Genomic DNA, 15035 nt, shown 5'->3' on the forward strand with positions numbered 1-15035 from the left:
GGAGATACGTGCTCAATGCTTAACTATGTTTGAAAAATTACCTAATGGGTCAGTAATTGGTTGGGCTTTCTTTCGATTGTAAAGTATATAAAAGGCATTTATTGTGCCTTGTTCCTTGTAATGTTTATTTTACAGTACTTTACATCTATGAAGTTGAGATATTTGTCTGAATTTTCAGTAGTAGTATAGATTAAATACAATTACTGACCACATTGATTTTTTTTTTTCTTTTGCAATCTATCATGTGCATGAATGTATTTTGATAGTATTTGCCTATTGCAGGGTTTGAGAAACAAACCAAAGAAAACAGGACATGTGAAACCAGACCTCATAGATGTTGATCTTGTAAGAGGTAGGTCCCGAGCTATAAAAAGCTGAATTTCTCAGTATAAAAATAACTGCCATCCTGTGTCTTGTAATAAGTGTATTATTATTAAAAACAACAACAAAAAAACCTCACCCCAAAACCCCACATAAACTCCAAACCAAATAAACACCCCCCCAAAAACCAAATAACCACCCCCCCCCCCGCCCCCCCAAAAAAAACCCAACCAAACCTCAAACCAACCAACCCTACATAATTTAAAGAAGACAGATAGGAAATATCTTTATGCCCTCTAGATTAAACTGAAGGCTTAAAAACTTGATTTAAATTTTGTTGTATAGATTTAGATTTTTGAAAAGAAGAAACATGGGTTGTCACGGATCAAAGTTTTGGAGTTATTAGTTCAGAAATCTCCTATTGCCGTGCATTCAAGCTTCTTCCGAATCATCTGAAATGTAGAGGAAAAGTTATGTTGGAATTTCTGGTGAGCAAAAATTGTATAGGCCTTGGATATTTCTTGCATGTTTCAAATAACAAAACAGCAGCAGAAGGTCAGATGATACGAGACTTTTCAAAAAGTCTTTATTTAGTCTTAATTTATTTTTATCTTTATTTAATTTCCCTCATGCCTGGTGAAGGCTGGGGAAAATATTATTTAGCATTTTTTTCCATGAGCCCAGCAGCCAGCACAGTCTCCTGAATCCATTCCAGGTAGTGCTTTTTGAATTCAGTCTCCAATTAACCAAAGCAGCCCTCTGTGCTCTCGCCCTTAGAGGTACACAGGCACCCTCACACCCAGAGCTGGCTTTAGAGACCCGCCCACCGCCCTGCTCCCAGACCGCTTCACCCCTTCCCCAGTCAGTCTGGCTGGATCTTCACTGGCACTGGCACGCTTGCTCGCACACCCACACTCGCTCAGGTTGCTGGCACCACGGACACATGAATCCGCCCCAGCTCATGCTCCGACATCTGACTCCCTGTTCTGGCACTCACCTCCCCGTGTGTGCGCACACACAGCAGACTGCCTCTTGCCCAGGAGAGAGTTAGAGGAATTTAATAAGAAGATAGTACAGACTGCACTGATCAGGCACGTGGCACGGCCAGACAAACAGCGTACTGAGCAGCAGCAGTTTGTGCATGACCAGTCCTTTTTATCTCCTTACCCCTCAATTTCCTCACACTTGTTCCTCCCCAAATCACCTAAACCCTTCCTTTCTCCCACCCTTGGTTTCTACCCTAAACATCCCATAGTAAATCCTGTGCAATTGGAGCTCCTTTTTGCCTGCATCCCCTAGTGAGTTCCACACCCTTGGGCAGCAACCCCCTTTTGTCTGAAAGGTGATCTGGAGAGCTGCTCCCAGTGGCTCATGGTGAAGGTTTTACACCTGGACAACAGGGCTGGTGGCTCTGCTGGGATGGCCCTGGCAGGGGCCTGGTCAAGGTGCTTCTTCCTTGGTCTGGCTTCCCTCCTGCCTGCCCTTGTGCCTCTGTCCTGCTCTGGGCTTGTGGAGATGGGCCTGCGATGGGCTGATGGCTCTAGCGATGGGTCTAGAAGAACCCTGTCAGGGTGTTGTTTGGGCTCCCTCTCCTACCATTGTCTCTTTGAGCTCCTCTGTGGGTGTGCAGATGACTTTTTATCACATCACCTAGCAATATAACTTTTTTTAAAATGGGAATGTGTGAGAAAGAAACAAAATCAAATAACAATTGAACTTCACAGAAACAGAACTGAAAACTAAATGTCTGTAGGAATTAGGGAACAGCAGTAGACCATTTCACTATAGTGGTATACATGAATAGCATTTCAATGACTGTTCTGCATGGATCTAAGTTGGCATTAATGTAGTTCCAGTACTGGCAGTGTTTTACCTGTGCCAGCACAGAGCTCGCTAATGCCAGTTCTGCTGGTAAACAAGGTGGAGATGGCGTAGCAGCACACAGTAGTTGCCCTTTCCAAGCAATAACCTTGGCATAATTTAAGTCACTCCCTCATTAAGTAAATGTTACACAGTTTTCCAGCTGCCAGAGAAGTGGGAATTTACTGGAAGAAAAAGAAATGGAGGGATATGAGAGAGAAAGGATATTTGAATGAGTAAGGTGAAGAATGGTGTAGAAGGAGAGACAAAGATAAATTATTCTTTGGGTGCTCCTGGGGCTAGTCCTCAGTTGGACAGATGCTCCTCTGTGCCTCTCTGCCGTACTCTGTTTTTCTGAATGACAGAGCTGGAGCAATTTACAGAAGTTGATGTTTTAGATCCCTTTGCTGTGTCAGGACAGGGCTCTGCTGTGCCTGCACGGGCACGCAGAGTTTTCATATGACTTCCTGTTGCTTCATATCAAGTTTCTGATACTTCAGTGAAAGAGAATAACTTTTATTAATTTATTTAAAAATAATTTTAACATAGTAAGAAATGGCAACGTTTTGTTATTCACACATTCCAAAATCTAGGTATTTGTAGGAGTTCCTGATAATGACAGTCAATAGGGCACCAATGATTTACACACATTTTGAATTGAGGAGATAGTGAAATGACTCAAATACAAGATTTATTCAAATAATTTTGTTTAATAATTGCTCCTTTAAATAACTGTCTTGACTACTCTACTATTGAACAACTAAAGTTATTATTAGCCATAAGAATGAAATATATTGACATTTCTTTTCTTTTTTAAAAGGATCTGCTTTTGCTAAAGCAAAACCTGAAAGTCCTTGGACATCTCTGACCCGCAAAGGAATTGTGAGAGTTGTTTTCTTTCCGTTCTTCTCCAGGTGGTGGCTACAAGTAACATCGAGGGTCATATTTTTCTGGCTGCTTGTTCTTTACCTTCTTCAAGGTAGAGTTGGATTACAAGATCAACTTCAACTGAATGCCTTATTTTAACCATATGGAAGCTACTGTATGTTACTTGATGCACTTTATGATGTTGAGGTTTTATGAAATATTGAAATGACACAGTCCCAAGCATGTATCTTTTGGTTAACATTTCTTTTTAAAGAAGGCATATTGAAAATTCAGGCATCTCTTCACAGATTTTCTTCAGCATTTAGCACACATGTTAGTTTGTCATCTCTGTATGTAGTTTATGTTTCCAAGACTATCTAATTTAGTTCAGGTCTGAGCAATATCAAAGAAACCTTTGGCTTAGACAGTGTATTTTGTCTTGGTCTTTTGGTCTTTCTGGTACTTGTGCAGATCAAGAGCTTTGATCAAGAAGCAAGCAAGGCCAAACCTGCCAAGGTGCGTGCAGCTTGTGCAGCCTGGTAGGATCATCTGTTTGACCAGTTTCCAGTTGTCCTTCCATGTGTTATTTTGTCATATCAGAGCCAGCGAATTTGTAGCTTATACTTTAGCCAGACTTCAGCCATGCTCCTGAATGACTGGCAAATGGGGGGGCTTTTTGTCCTATGTGCTTCTGCTGTTTTTCACATTGCAACGGGGAGACTATGCATCTTAATTTTATATTTTCTAGATTCTAGAAGGACTTTAGGACAACTGTTAACAAGCAGAAAGCAATTCACAGCTTTTGGGATGCTCGATCTCAAGTTCTAGTAATCTGACTTTGTACTTGATTATATGTAGTATATAAGAGGAAAATTAGAAAGGAAGAATGTAATGTAGTGAGTCAGTATCTAACAGTGTGAAAGTCACCAAAAGAATAAGTGTATCGGAAATGTGTACAACAGAAATGGAGCAGAAGGTTAGTGAAAGCTGGGAGCAATTTAAGTGCCCTGAGAAGCTAAATGACTGGTAAGTTTTCCACTGAAATCCAATTAAAATGCAGTATTACTTTTTCAGTTTTACCATCTGCCCTTGCAGTTATGAATCATTGTATCAACTGGGAAAATGTATTTAAAACAAGAGAGTTTAAAAAAAAAAAGACAACAGTACCTCCTGTGTGATGATATTAGCAGCTAATAAAATGAGTTTCACAGTGCCAGTGACCCAAAACTGAAAATATTGAAAAATATTCATGTGACCTCCTATCAAAACTTCTCCTTATCCCCATTTCTGAGATAGATGCTTAAGAAGTATTGTTCAGTACGTTAGCATTTGTGTATACTATGGCAGGTGATCCCATGGTGTTAATAATTTTAATCTCATTTACAGTAATATAGGTAGTAAAATACATGAGTTATAGTTCGTTTGTTACCATGTTCATAAGTGGCTTATTCTGAGAAACATGATTATAGTAATTTTTTATGTTCTTATTCTTAAATTTATTTTAAAAATATACCCACACTTAATTTGTGGAGCCTTTGTAGGGCTCAAAAAGCAGCACAATAGGAAGACAGTGTAGATTCTGAGTGCAAGCAAGTTTTTTAGGACAGTAATTACAGAGTTATATTGTGATTAACTTTTTCCCCCCTCAGATTTCTTGGCAACTAAAGTTATGGTTGAAATGCATACCCTGATCCATCTAGAAACGTGAGAAAATATTTCTGATATTTCAGAGGTTGTGAATTCACAAATACTGGGAAAGAATTAGTAGTATTACATATTACACTATGATCTAACTATTTGAAACACTTGTCATTTAAGTTGTGCTGAATTACCTTTAGAGTTTTTGATGTTTTTTGTAATAAATTGAAAGACTTACAATGTACATGTAAGTGAAATTAAATTGACTTTTTTTATTGGAAGCTTTTTAAAACAACCCCGCTCAAGCCTCTCCTTCTAGCAATTCTATATAAATTTTGCTTATATTTTACTCAGAAGGCGTACTAGTTACTAATTTCATACAAAATCAGTAAGGCAGCACAATGTCAAGAATCTATTATGAAAACTTAACAACAAAACACTTCAGATTCCAATGGCTGCATTTCTGCCCTGAATCTGAATTTCGTATTGTAGCTCAGATTTTTCTGTCATCATGAACGATTCTCACTGACACTGTTGTAGAGTGGTCTGACTTTATTTTGTTTATATATATATTTAGTTAAATGATTTTATTTAATTATGAAGTATTTTCTGTAGATTTATTAACTGTGTTACTTGAAATTATTGCTTTGAAATTGATTAGCTTTAGCAGGATACTTGCTAGCATTTATGTAAGTCTACAGAAAAGACTTCTTTGCTTGACTGTAGACTTAAACTCCAGATTCTATTTGCATTGGTTTCCTTTAGTATAAAGTGTGATTAGCAAAATGTGTGATAAGAGAACTACAGAGAAATGTTTTTTTGTCCAAGGTCATGGAACAGGCCAGTGAATTAAGGTAAAAGTAAAACCCTTTTTCTTCTGACTCCTTATCTGTTTAGTTTGTAGCATTACCTAATTTTTACTTTTAAAAGTTTCTATATTCTAATAGTAAAATGAAGTGTGAAATTACAGTGTGTATCTCTATTGTCTATTCCTAAAATATGAAGCAAGAAACTTTAATAGTGATATAATGATTGTTTATTGTGGTGACATACATATATATGTATGTATGCATTTATAAATTTAGTAATACAAATGTTTCAGAGCTTTGCTATAAAAATAAATGCTTGTTGGTCTTTGAAATGTACAGTTGCTTTCTTTGATACAGCTTTTTTTGCTCTATGAGATATGATTTCATTTGAGTCTGTTTCACAAAATAAACCATTGTAATTTAGAAAAGTACAAGACCAAATACTATAAATAATAATTAAAAGTGGTATAAGAAGTTCTGTTCCGAGCCCTAGCTGCTGGTAGGAGCAATTCTAGGATTATCTGAACTATATTAACACACCGTACAGAAAGTTCTCGGATTTCCCTCCCATCCTAATGAGAAGATTGGGAGATTGGTAACATTTTTCTTAAATCTGTGTGAAACTTCATGGTGGGAATCTGCAATCTATAGATCAGTATCTCCTGGAAGAAGATGATTTCTTCTAGACCACTCTGCTTTGCTAAATGTTTTTTAAGTAGCAGAAGAAATCTTGTAGTTAAGTTTGAAATTGTTTTGTGGAGGCCTACTCCTGCAAGTCATGTCACACAGATCTGTAGAGCTCTGTGTTCTCAGAACTATTATGTTTGTGCAAATTGTATGGTAGGAGTCAAAATTTACTGCTTATTTACACTTTATACCTCATGAAGCTAATTGTACTTGTGATAAACTCAGATAAGCTCATTTAGAAAGGGGTAATATTATCTGTGCCTTTTACTGTCTGTACCTTTTTTAGTTTATTTTTTCATTACCTGGATTTCTGATTGATACATACTCTTTTTGAGAAACCTTATATGTCAAAAAATTAGTCCACATACAGGAATAAAAGATACCCTGTGTGTTCTGTGTAAGACTTCTGTGCTTTAATTTAGAAAAAAGACTAATGTGAAATTAGAAATAGATTACTACAGTAAAAAATAATTTAATTGTTTTGTACATTCATCATGTTTCTAATACTGGTTACCTTGCTAAAGGTCATTTCATGAAAAACAAGTCAAATCTCTTTAATGGAAAACATTACATCCAGGTATATGCTGTGTTAGGCGTGGCTTCATGTGATATATTTTAGGTGTTTGAATGTGGCACATAAATTTGTATGTAGCAGTATTTTTTCCAGTTAGTTTTAGTAGGGAACTGGTGAAGGCTGTTGACTTGTACCATGTATTTCTTGTACTAGGATTACGTCTAAGATATGAGACTTCCGCTTCTTGGAGGTACAAGAACAAAACCAATATATGGGATATGCAGATGTTAGGCACAGAGAATTATTCCCCTGTTCTGTTTCTGAATTGTTTCTTGGAGTTTCTGTTTTTTTTTTCTCTTGATAGCTTCTCTCAGCTGAGTTACAGAACACAACACTTAAAGCCATAGAGGTAGAGCAACAAGAGTACAGAATAAGTTGAGAAAATAGAGGGATTGCCTCTTCTATCTGCCCCATGGCTGTGGAATGCATTTAGGTTGACCTCAATCTTGTAAAGACATTTCTGGGTTGTAGAAGTGGTTGGTCTCTGGGTACAGGAGCAAGAAGAGATGCGTGGGTGTTGGTTATATATGACAAGCTGGTTATAGAGTTACAAAATTAACAGTAAACTATGGAATTGGAAGTTGCCCCTTTTCTAACCGCAAGTACTAGTTGGAAACCTGGTCACTTCATCTGGACCACCTCATAGTTTACATGGTTTGTCTTTGGTCTTTCCTCATTATGGGAAAATATACAAGTGTATACAGGGTTGCACTAGTGCGTGCTTTACTGTCCATCTGGGCAGTTTTGTCCTTTGACTGGAGTATGGCATTTAAAATGCATTCTACTAGGGAATATAAAGAGTGGGCCATGTCCAGTCAGGGTTTGAATATCTTCAAGGATAGAGAGACTTCAGCCTGTCTGGACAACCTGTTCCTGGTTTGATGACTCCTACATTCACCTAACTTGTTGGATTGTGCTGCATCATTATAGGTGATACAAAATTAAATTTATTTTGCCTGCTTTAAGGATGACATTTGCTTTTTGATTTTGTCTCCTACTTAAGTTTCACCTTAATTTAAAGTTGTTTCATGGCAGATCTATCTTTCCAAATGCTTTTTTTCCCCTCCTTACTTCATTCTGCCATCTTTATTTGAGCAATAGCTATAATATCACAAGTATAGAAGAGAGATGGGTATTAAGACAGTAGGCAACTGTTTAAATTTTTATTACTGCCTATTTAATTGCAATTACAATTCCTTCCTCTCAGAACTACATGGGTTGGTTTAAAATGCAGGTAAAGGACTACATGTGACTGTTCTCTTTTTAACAAAAGCCATATAACAAGTTGGCCATTTCAGACATTTCAAATATTGAACTCAATTTCTCTTCTTTTCCAGTTGCTGCTGTAGTGTTATTCTATACAGCCCAAAGCCCACATAATATACCTCTGACTGAAGTAATTGGGCCAGTATGGCTAATGTTGCTACTTGGAACTGTGCATTGTCAGATTGTTTCAACACGAACTCCTAAGCCACCTCCCAGCACAGGGGGTAAAAGAAGAAGGTATAGTCTACACTAAAGTGCTTATCATTTAGGATTGTTAAACTATTCTAAAGAACATGCATGAAAACATGTAGGGGTTTAGAGTCTCTGCATTGCAAGAGATGAGGAATTGGTGCTCTCTTTTTATCTGAAACTTTAAAATGAGTGCTTAATTGATGCTTTTTACACATTGACTAATTTAGGCATTGTTTTATTTGAATTTTTATGCATTGAATCTGGCATTTTGCCTCAAAACAGTTTGTATCTGAATAGTGATGGAGTGATAGTATTTATATTACTGCAAATGTAGTTTTAGAACACTGAAATACTGACTAATGGTCTCTGTGGGAAACATACATTAAAGGAGACGCTATTGGAAGCGTAGAACTTAAGTCTTTTAGCACTTCATTGAGTATGATTTGCTACACTAAATTGTCCCATTGAAATGGGAAAACCTGCAGTATTGAATTTTGCAGGTCTCAGCCTCTGATGATGACATGTAATGTATTTTGGGTTTAAGTGTTATGGGTAATGAATAAATGTTATGCTTAGTTTTAGTAAATGAAGTTTCTTAAATTTATGTGATAAAGCTTTAGCAAAACATTTTGAAATCTTGCTTGGTTTTGCATGCTTAAACTGCTAAACTTATTATAGAACTGGTAGATTGCACTTATAAAGCTTCCTTCCAATTTTAATCTCTTCTGATGAAGGAAATTAAGGAAAGCAGCACATTTGGAAGTACATAGGGAAGGAGATGGCTCTAGTACCACAGATAACACACAGGAGGGAACAGTGCAGAGCTACGGTACAAGCACCTCTTGCAGTATTGGCGCTGTCTTCAGAGATATCTGGCATGCTGCTTTCTTTTTATCAGGGTTTGTATTTATTCAAGGCTACGTATGTGTTAGAAATGCACTATCCCTTTTCTAAATAAGTAAACCTTGATGTAATGATTAAACTTTTGTTGCTCTGGGTTTTGCTTTTAATAGTAAACTCATCTCAGTATTTGAACGTGTACTAAAGTGTTGCTTCATGACTTTTGCAAATACTGATGCAATAATTTCAAAAAGATATTGAATTAACTTTAGATTATATTTTGATGTAGGAGTACTCTGGGCTATCAGGAGCGAGCCAACTCAGTTTCTCAATTTTAATCCAATGAGAAAATTTTACTCTTTAATTTTACTTCCTTACATTAGCTGCTTATTATTCTGAGAGAATGCTTATTGAACTCTTATCACTGTCATCAAATCACACAATTTTTCTGAAGGAAAAGCCTTCAGGATTCAAGTAGGTACTCATTTAGTTTATAAATGAATATCAAAGATACATTTTCTAATGATTGGAAGAAACATCTAACCCTGTTACATTCCAGAGTTTTGCAAATGATCAATCTGCTAATGCAGTGCTCAGGGCACTTAAAAAGTTTTTCAAAAAACCATTCTGTAGCAGTCTGTGTTCAAGTTGTGCTATGCACGCAGCATTGTGAGTGCTATATAGCAGTATTTATTAACAAGAGAAAATACGCTCAAAAATAGTATGAAATTGAGAAAAGGGATACTGCAAGTTATTACATTGATGGATTTTTGTGCATGCTGCATCTTAAAGATGGCAACACTAACATGTCTGTCATACTTGTGATATGTCCTCTTAACCACTGGTAAAGCTTATCTTATGTAACATTCTGGGAATATCTAGTTGAAACTCTTGAGAAGTTTTAAAAATGTTTAGAAATATTGCAAGAGGAGAGTTCATTTGACTTTTTTCTGTGTAGATTAAGCTAGCTTTGGCAAATCAGGAGTTATAGTAGTAGACACCACTGCTGTTCTTTGGGTCTGTGTGCATTACTTTCTGGTATGTTTGGAGTACAGTCTTGTCAACTTTTGAATGTTTTTCATTCACTGAAGATACTGATCTTCAAGAAGAAGAGGGGTGTTGGAAGAGTCATTTTTTTCCTTACCTTCCCTCATATTGGGCTCAGAGTGTTTTCAGTTGAGAAGGGCTGTGTGGGACTCACTCTAAGGACTTGTTAAAACCATTTAATGAGAGGTAGTATGTATATGTATATATATAGATGTTAAGCCTTAATGATGACCACTTTGTGTATATATAGTATCTTCAAAAGACAGAGAGCACAGGGTGGCCGAGAATGCTGTAAGCAGCCCTTAGTCATTTGTTACCTCTTCGATTGCAGAGGTGCGGTTGTTTGTGTGTCTGGAGCCATATTAGGAACTTATCCAGCTGAAAAATGACCTTTTTTTCCCAGGAGATCAGATCAGTCTCTTCATGTAATTTTTTCATGGCAATGCAAACAGTTTTGTCAGCACAGTGGGATGGCAGAGTGAGGCTGGGGATGAGTAAGCAGGAGTGCAGTGTGGAGTACGTTGGCTACTTTACTTGGTAATGTTACTGGAAAAAAATCTTATGAAACCTCAGTGCAAGGAAATGGTACAGTGACATCTGTCCTGTTTCTTAAGACATATTTTGAAGCTCTTTAGATAAGCATATTAGAATGTCTCATTAGTGTTTATTTATGGCAGTTTTTCACATACATTAAGCTTTGAGATACCATTTTCTGGAGTTTTAAATACAAAACTTAAACATATGGTTTCAAAATTAACCTCAGAAATTATGTTATTTGCTTTAGGGCAAGTTTCTGTGTACCTAGACCATTTGCCTACACTCAGTTCACTGGTAATCTGTAACTGTGTTTTCAATAAATATCCTTTTGAATGGCAGAACTCAGTCTGACTAATAAAATATAATTCTAAACTTTAATCGAGCACAGGGGCAATCTAGAAAATACTAATTATTAGTTTCAGCTGAAAGGAGGGCAATATCCAAATAGATAATTTATTCAGAATGTAGTAATAATTTGGGTATTTGCTCTCTGTGTGTGTCCTTAATCCAATTATGGAAATCTTACAATTGTAACTTTTTTAAGAGTTCTGCAGTGTGAATAGGGAGGAAAAAAATTTGACCAATCCTAATGAAAATACATGGGAATAGAATACTTGACAGTGAAAATCTACAGTCTTCCAGAAACTTGATTTAAATTTTCCTTAATATTTTCTCTGGCTAATGCATGAATAATACTCACAGTAATTTTTTACTTTTGCATGTGTTCAAGCTTTTTAGGACCTTGGATTTATTCATGGTGTTGTCCTGCCTTGCTCTTAAATACTTCTAATTCTATGATTAAATTTTAAAAGTTGATTATTGATCTATAGTCACATGTGTGTGTGTATATAGTAATTCTAGGAAACTGTACATTTCAGTCGGCTAGAAAAGTAGTGGTTGTGTGTGTTACTGGTTTTTCTTTTTACACAGTGTAGTGCATGAAAGCCTAACTTTAAGCACAGATTTATGCTTTTCTGGCCTGAGGCTTACAATTAAATTTAGGGATTCTTGCAAAGAATAACTTTTGTTTCTACATTAGAAACAAATAAAAGACTTCAAGTTACCTGTTTTTCAAAATGAGCCTTAGTTGATATCGGACTAGTATTTATGTTGCAGTTTTAGTATTTAACATTGCTTCAGTAGTGAACTCCTATCTGAACAAATGATACATACATACATATGTTCTTTTTTTTCTCTTATCTATTCCTATTTAACTGTCTAGGGCTACTTCTTCCTAGTAGCTTTGGAGTTTTGTGTGAAATGTGTAAAAACTTCTCAAACTTGTAAGAGTTGTCCTGTTTCTCCACTCGTACAACTTTGTAACTTGTGGAGTAAGTGTCTGACTGGCTGTGTGTTTGTGATGAGAATTGGATTCCATTTTGCACTGTTAAAAATTAATTTTTAAAAAGTGCCAAAACTATATTTAATGCATTAAAAACTGGCCTCTCTCTGGGTTCTTGCTAATTGCAGATAATTTAATATTAGTGCTATTTCCTTAGTGCTCACAAATGAGCTTACTGAAACTTTTAATGTTACAGTGGGATGCCACTGAAAGGCTGATACTTGCTTGATTCCAGAAGTGGAACAGCGATTTTTTTCATTAAATAATAAACTAATCTTTCTCTTTCTTCAGTTGTCTTATCTTCATTAACATAGTTAAACAGTGATGTTATGGAATGGCACAGAAATAAAGTTCTAACATGTTTACTGTTGATAGTTTGACCTTTTTGTCCAAAGCCTCTGTAAGGTTTTAGGTTATCTTCTTAATAGACCTAGAAAATTAAAACTCATGTATGTGAGCTGGCACATTGGTAATCTGCAAACAGGAGCTTTACTAACTGCTTCTCCGCCACAGAACACGTGCTAAAGTATCTTGCTGGCTCTTTACCTTTGTGAGCTTATATTAAAAATTAGTCCATGCAAATATATAATAAATACAGAAAGTATTTCTGCTGGTTTTGTACTCATTTAGAAATAAAGTTGACTGAGAATTTTGGGAATAGGTCAGGGCGAGTTCTAGAGCTTCCTAGAGAGAAGGGAAGTGGAACAGCAGTTACTTTAGTTTAAAAAAAAAAAAAAATGCTGTTAGCTTTTTTCCAGGAAATGGTGAGAGAACGTGGGAAGAGATTAAAGATGGGAAAGGAGGATGAAACACTTGAGTAACATTGTCTCTGTGCTTCGTTATTTAGTCTACATTCCACCAGATGAGTTGTTCCTTTTTGGACTTTTCTCCAGCTCTCCCTAGCCATTTTCTGTGTTCAGTTCTCCCCTGCATATGTGGAATTCCTTATCTTGGGAGGAATGTGAGGTGACTATCCCAATTCTCCCAATTCATTCGATGGGCATATGAAAGAGGAATTTAATCTTCTGCTGTGTAATCCAAGATCTCACAGAATCTCTCCTTAAAGAGAAAGGCAATGTGTGTTCCCTCATAGGAGCACAAGATCAACTGAACAGATTCTTGATAGCTTTATGACTTATGTCCAGTTTTCTACTTTTAATAAAAATTAAAAAATCTGTAAACTGAATTTCTAACACTTCCCTCCTCCCACCCCCAAGTGTTCTGGGAATCTATCAAACAAAATCTGGAAATATAAGATATTCATTGCTTTTCTGATTTTTTTTCTGTGTCATTTAGCTTGAGAACGCAGAAATTTAAGTGAAGACTTAAAGTAGTCTCTATCGATAAAGTAGCAAGCTGCTATTCCTTTTAATTCCTTCATTGACTACACTTTCTAATTTGAAAGTGTAATCATCTAAACATTTGCTTTGAGAAAGCCTTTTTCTGGCATTAGATATTCTTGCTGCTACATCTGTTGACTAGATAAGGGCATTGACATCTCGAGCATGTTATGGTAGAATATTCATCGATATTAGTAGTCTTTGGAATAATAGTACTGAAGCATAATTCATAAACTTACTTTGTGATTTGAAAACAGGCTTAATTAGTGTGCTTGCAAGATGCATCTATGTTGCCAGAGGTTTTGCTGGATAATATGTAAAAGGACAAATCTCCTGCAGTTTAGTAGAGTTATTGATAAGCAGAGTGTATTTAAAACAACAACAAGAACAAATATTTGTATACAGAGTACCTAAACAGCATGTTTGCAGCTTCAGGAAAGTGCGTATTTGCTTTCAATTAATAACACTTTAAGAAACTTTTAGCATACCTCTCTTTTTTGTTGAGATAGAACAGAGAAGTTTCTCCTTTATGTTTGAGGCTTGTGGTTCTTCTATTGCCAAAGTTGCTGTGGAGTTTTATTTTTAAAACAGGTTTCCTTTTCTTCCAGTAGCTAATGATATAATTTTCTTTCAGACATTGGTAGTTTCTTTTGTAGCAGTTTTAGGAAATGATTTATTTAGAAGGTGAAATACTTACAAATATTGCATCATGTGTTAATATTATTAGTTTGTGGTCATCTTTGTAGAACTAAAACATGGGTTGAGAGGGATAAGCAGGATTTAGACTGGGGGAAAAGTTGAGAGGATCATTAATTTAACACATGTTTGTTTCAAATATAGATCTAAGAAAGCAAAAAACTCAATAGATAAATCCACTGAAACTGATAATGGCTACGTGTCCCTTGACGGGAAAAAGACAGGTAAAGGCAGTGAAGAATTTACGCAGGCCCATGAACGTCGATGTGAAGTGATTAAGCCAGAAGAGTCAGGATGGAGCACTGCAACAGTGAGAGATGCCTTCAGCAATCACAGTCATCACAAAGTAAGTGTGCTTCATTGCTTTCAAAGCAGGATTATTAATCTGTCAGATGATATGTAAGGTGTATTTTTATGATGCTTTTGATGCATTTCTATCTACTTTATCCTTTAAAAATGTTTTTAACATTACATTAGGGTCCTGGGACCAAAACTATATTGTCTTCTTATTTCATCCTTATATTCCTAGCCTTTCTTTTTTCTTGTAGGAGGCACTTTACTGACATCTGAACATTATTTGCCATTCTGTATTTCAGTGCACAAATTTGCATGCTGTCTTTTATCTGTGGGTTTTTCCAGACCAGCTAAACACACTACCTTTTCCTGCCTCTTTGGTACTATGGGCACAGTTCTGTCTCTATGCTAAAATGGTACAAATTTTGGATTACTGACAATTGGTAATTTTGAGGTAATTCTGAGCATTTGCCTGTGAATCATCTTCCTTTTCCTTCCCTTTTTTTTTTTGCTTATTGACCTCTATAGAAGATGAGGAAAGCACGATTTCCCTCTCAGTGAAGTAGGCAGAACTCTCTATAACGAAGAATAGAGACGAGATGGAAGCATAGGACTGTAATGATTAAAATAAGAATGTCAGAACTGTTCTTTAGTATAATATGCACTAGCCCTTCATCATCTGAGAAATGTTTATTTTGATATTACAATTTCTATTTTATAATTCC

At 36.1% G+C, this 15035-nt stretch overlaps 1 protein-coding gene across 1 annotated transcript in view; it reads left to right on the plus strand.

Moving 5' to 3' along the window:
- Positions 1 to 282: 282 nt before the first annotated feature.
- The window catches only part of PHTF2 (putative homeodomain transcription factor 2), a gene marked incomplete at both ends in the record, with an annotated part of 30972 nt that continues 16219 nt past the window's right edge, over positions 283 to 15035 (plus strand). The window contains 5 exons of the mRNA XM_010170525.1: positions 283 to 352; positions 3002 to 3160; positions 8094 to 8259; positions 8949 to 9113; positions 14161 to 14362. Coding sequence (XP_010168827.1) covers positions 283 to 352; positions 3002 to 3160; positions 8094 to 8259; positions 8949 to 9113; positions 14161 to 14362 — 762 coding nt within the window. The remainder of the gene's footprint in view (positions 353 to 3001; positions 3161 to 8093; positions 8260 to 8948; positions 9114 to 14160; positions 14363 to 15035) is intronic.

This window comes from Antrostomus carolinensis, unplaced genomic scaffold, assembly GCF_000700745.2.
Source record: "Antrostomus carolinensis isolate BGI_N321 unplaced genomic scaffold, ASM70074v2 scaffold38896, whole genome shotgun sequence".
NCBI lineage: Eukaryota > Metazoa > Chordata > Aves > Caprimulgiformes > Caprimulgidae > Antrostomus > Antrostomus carolinensis.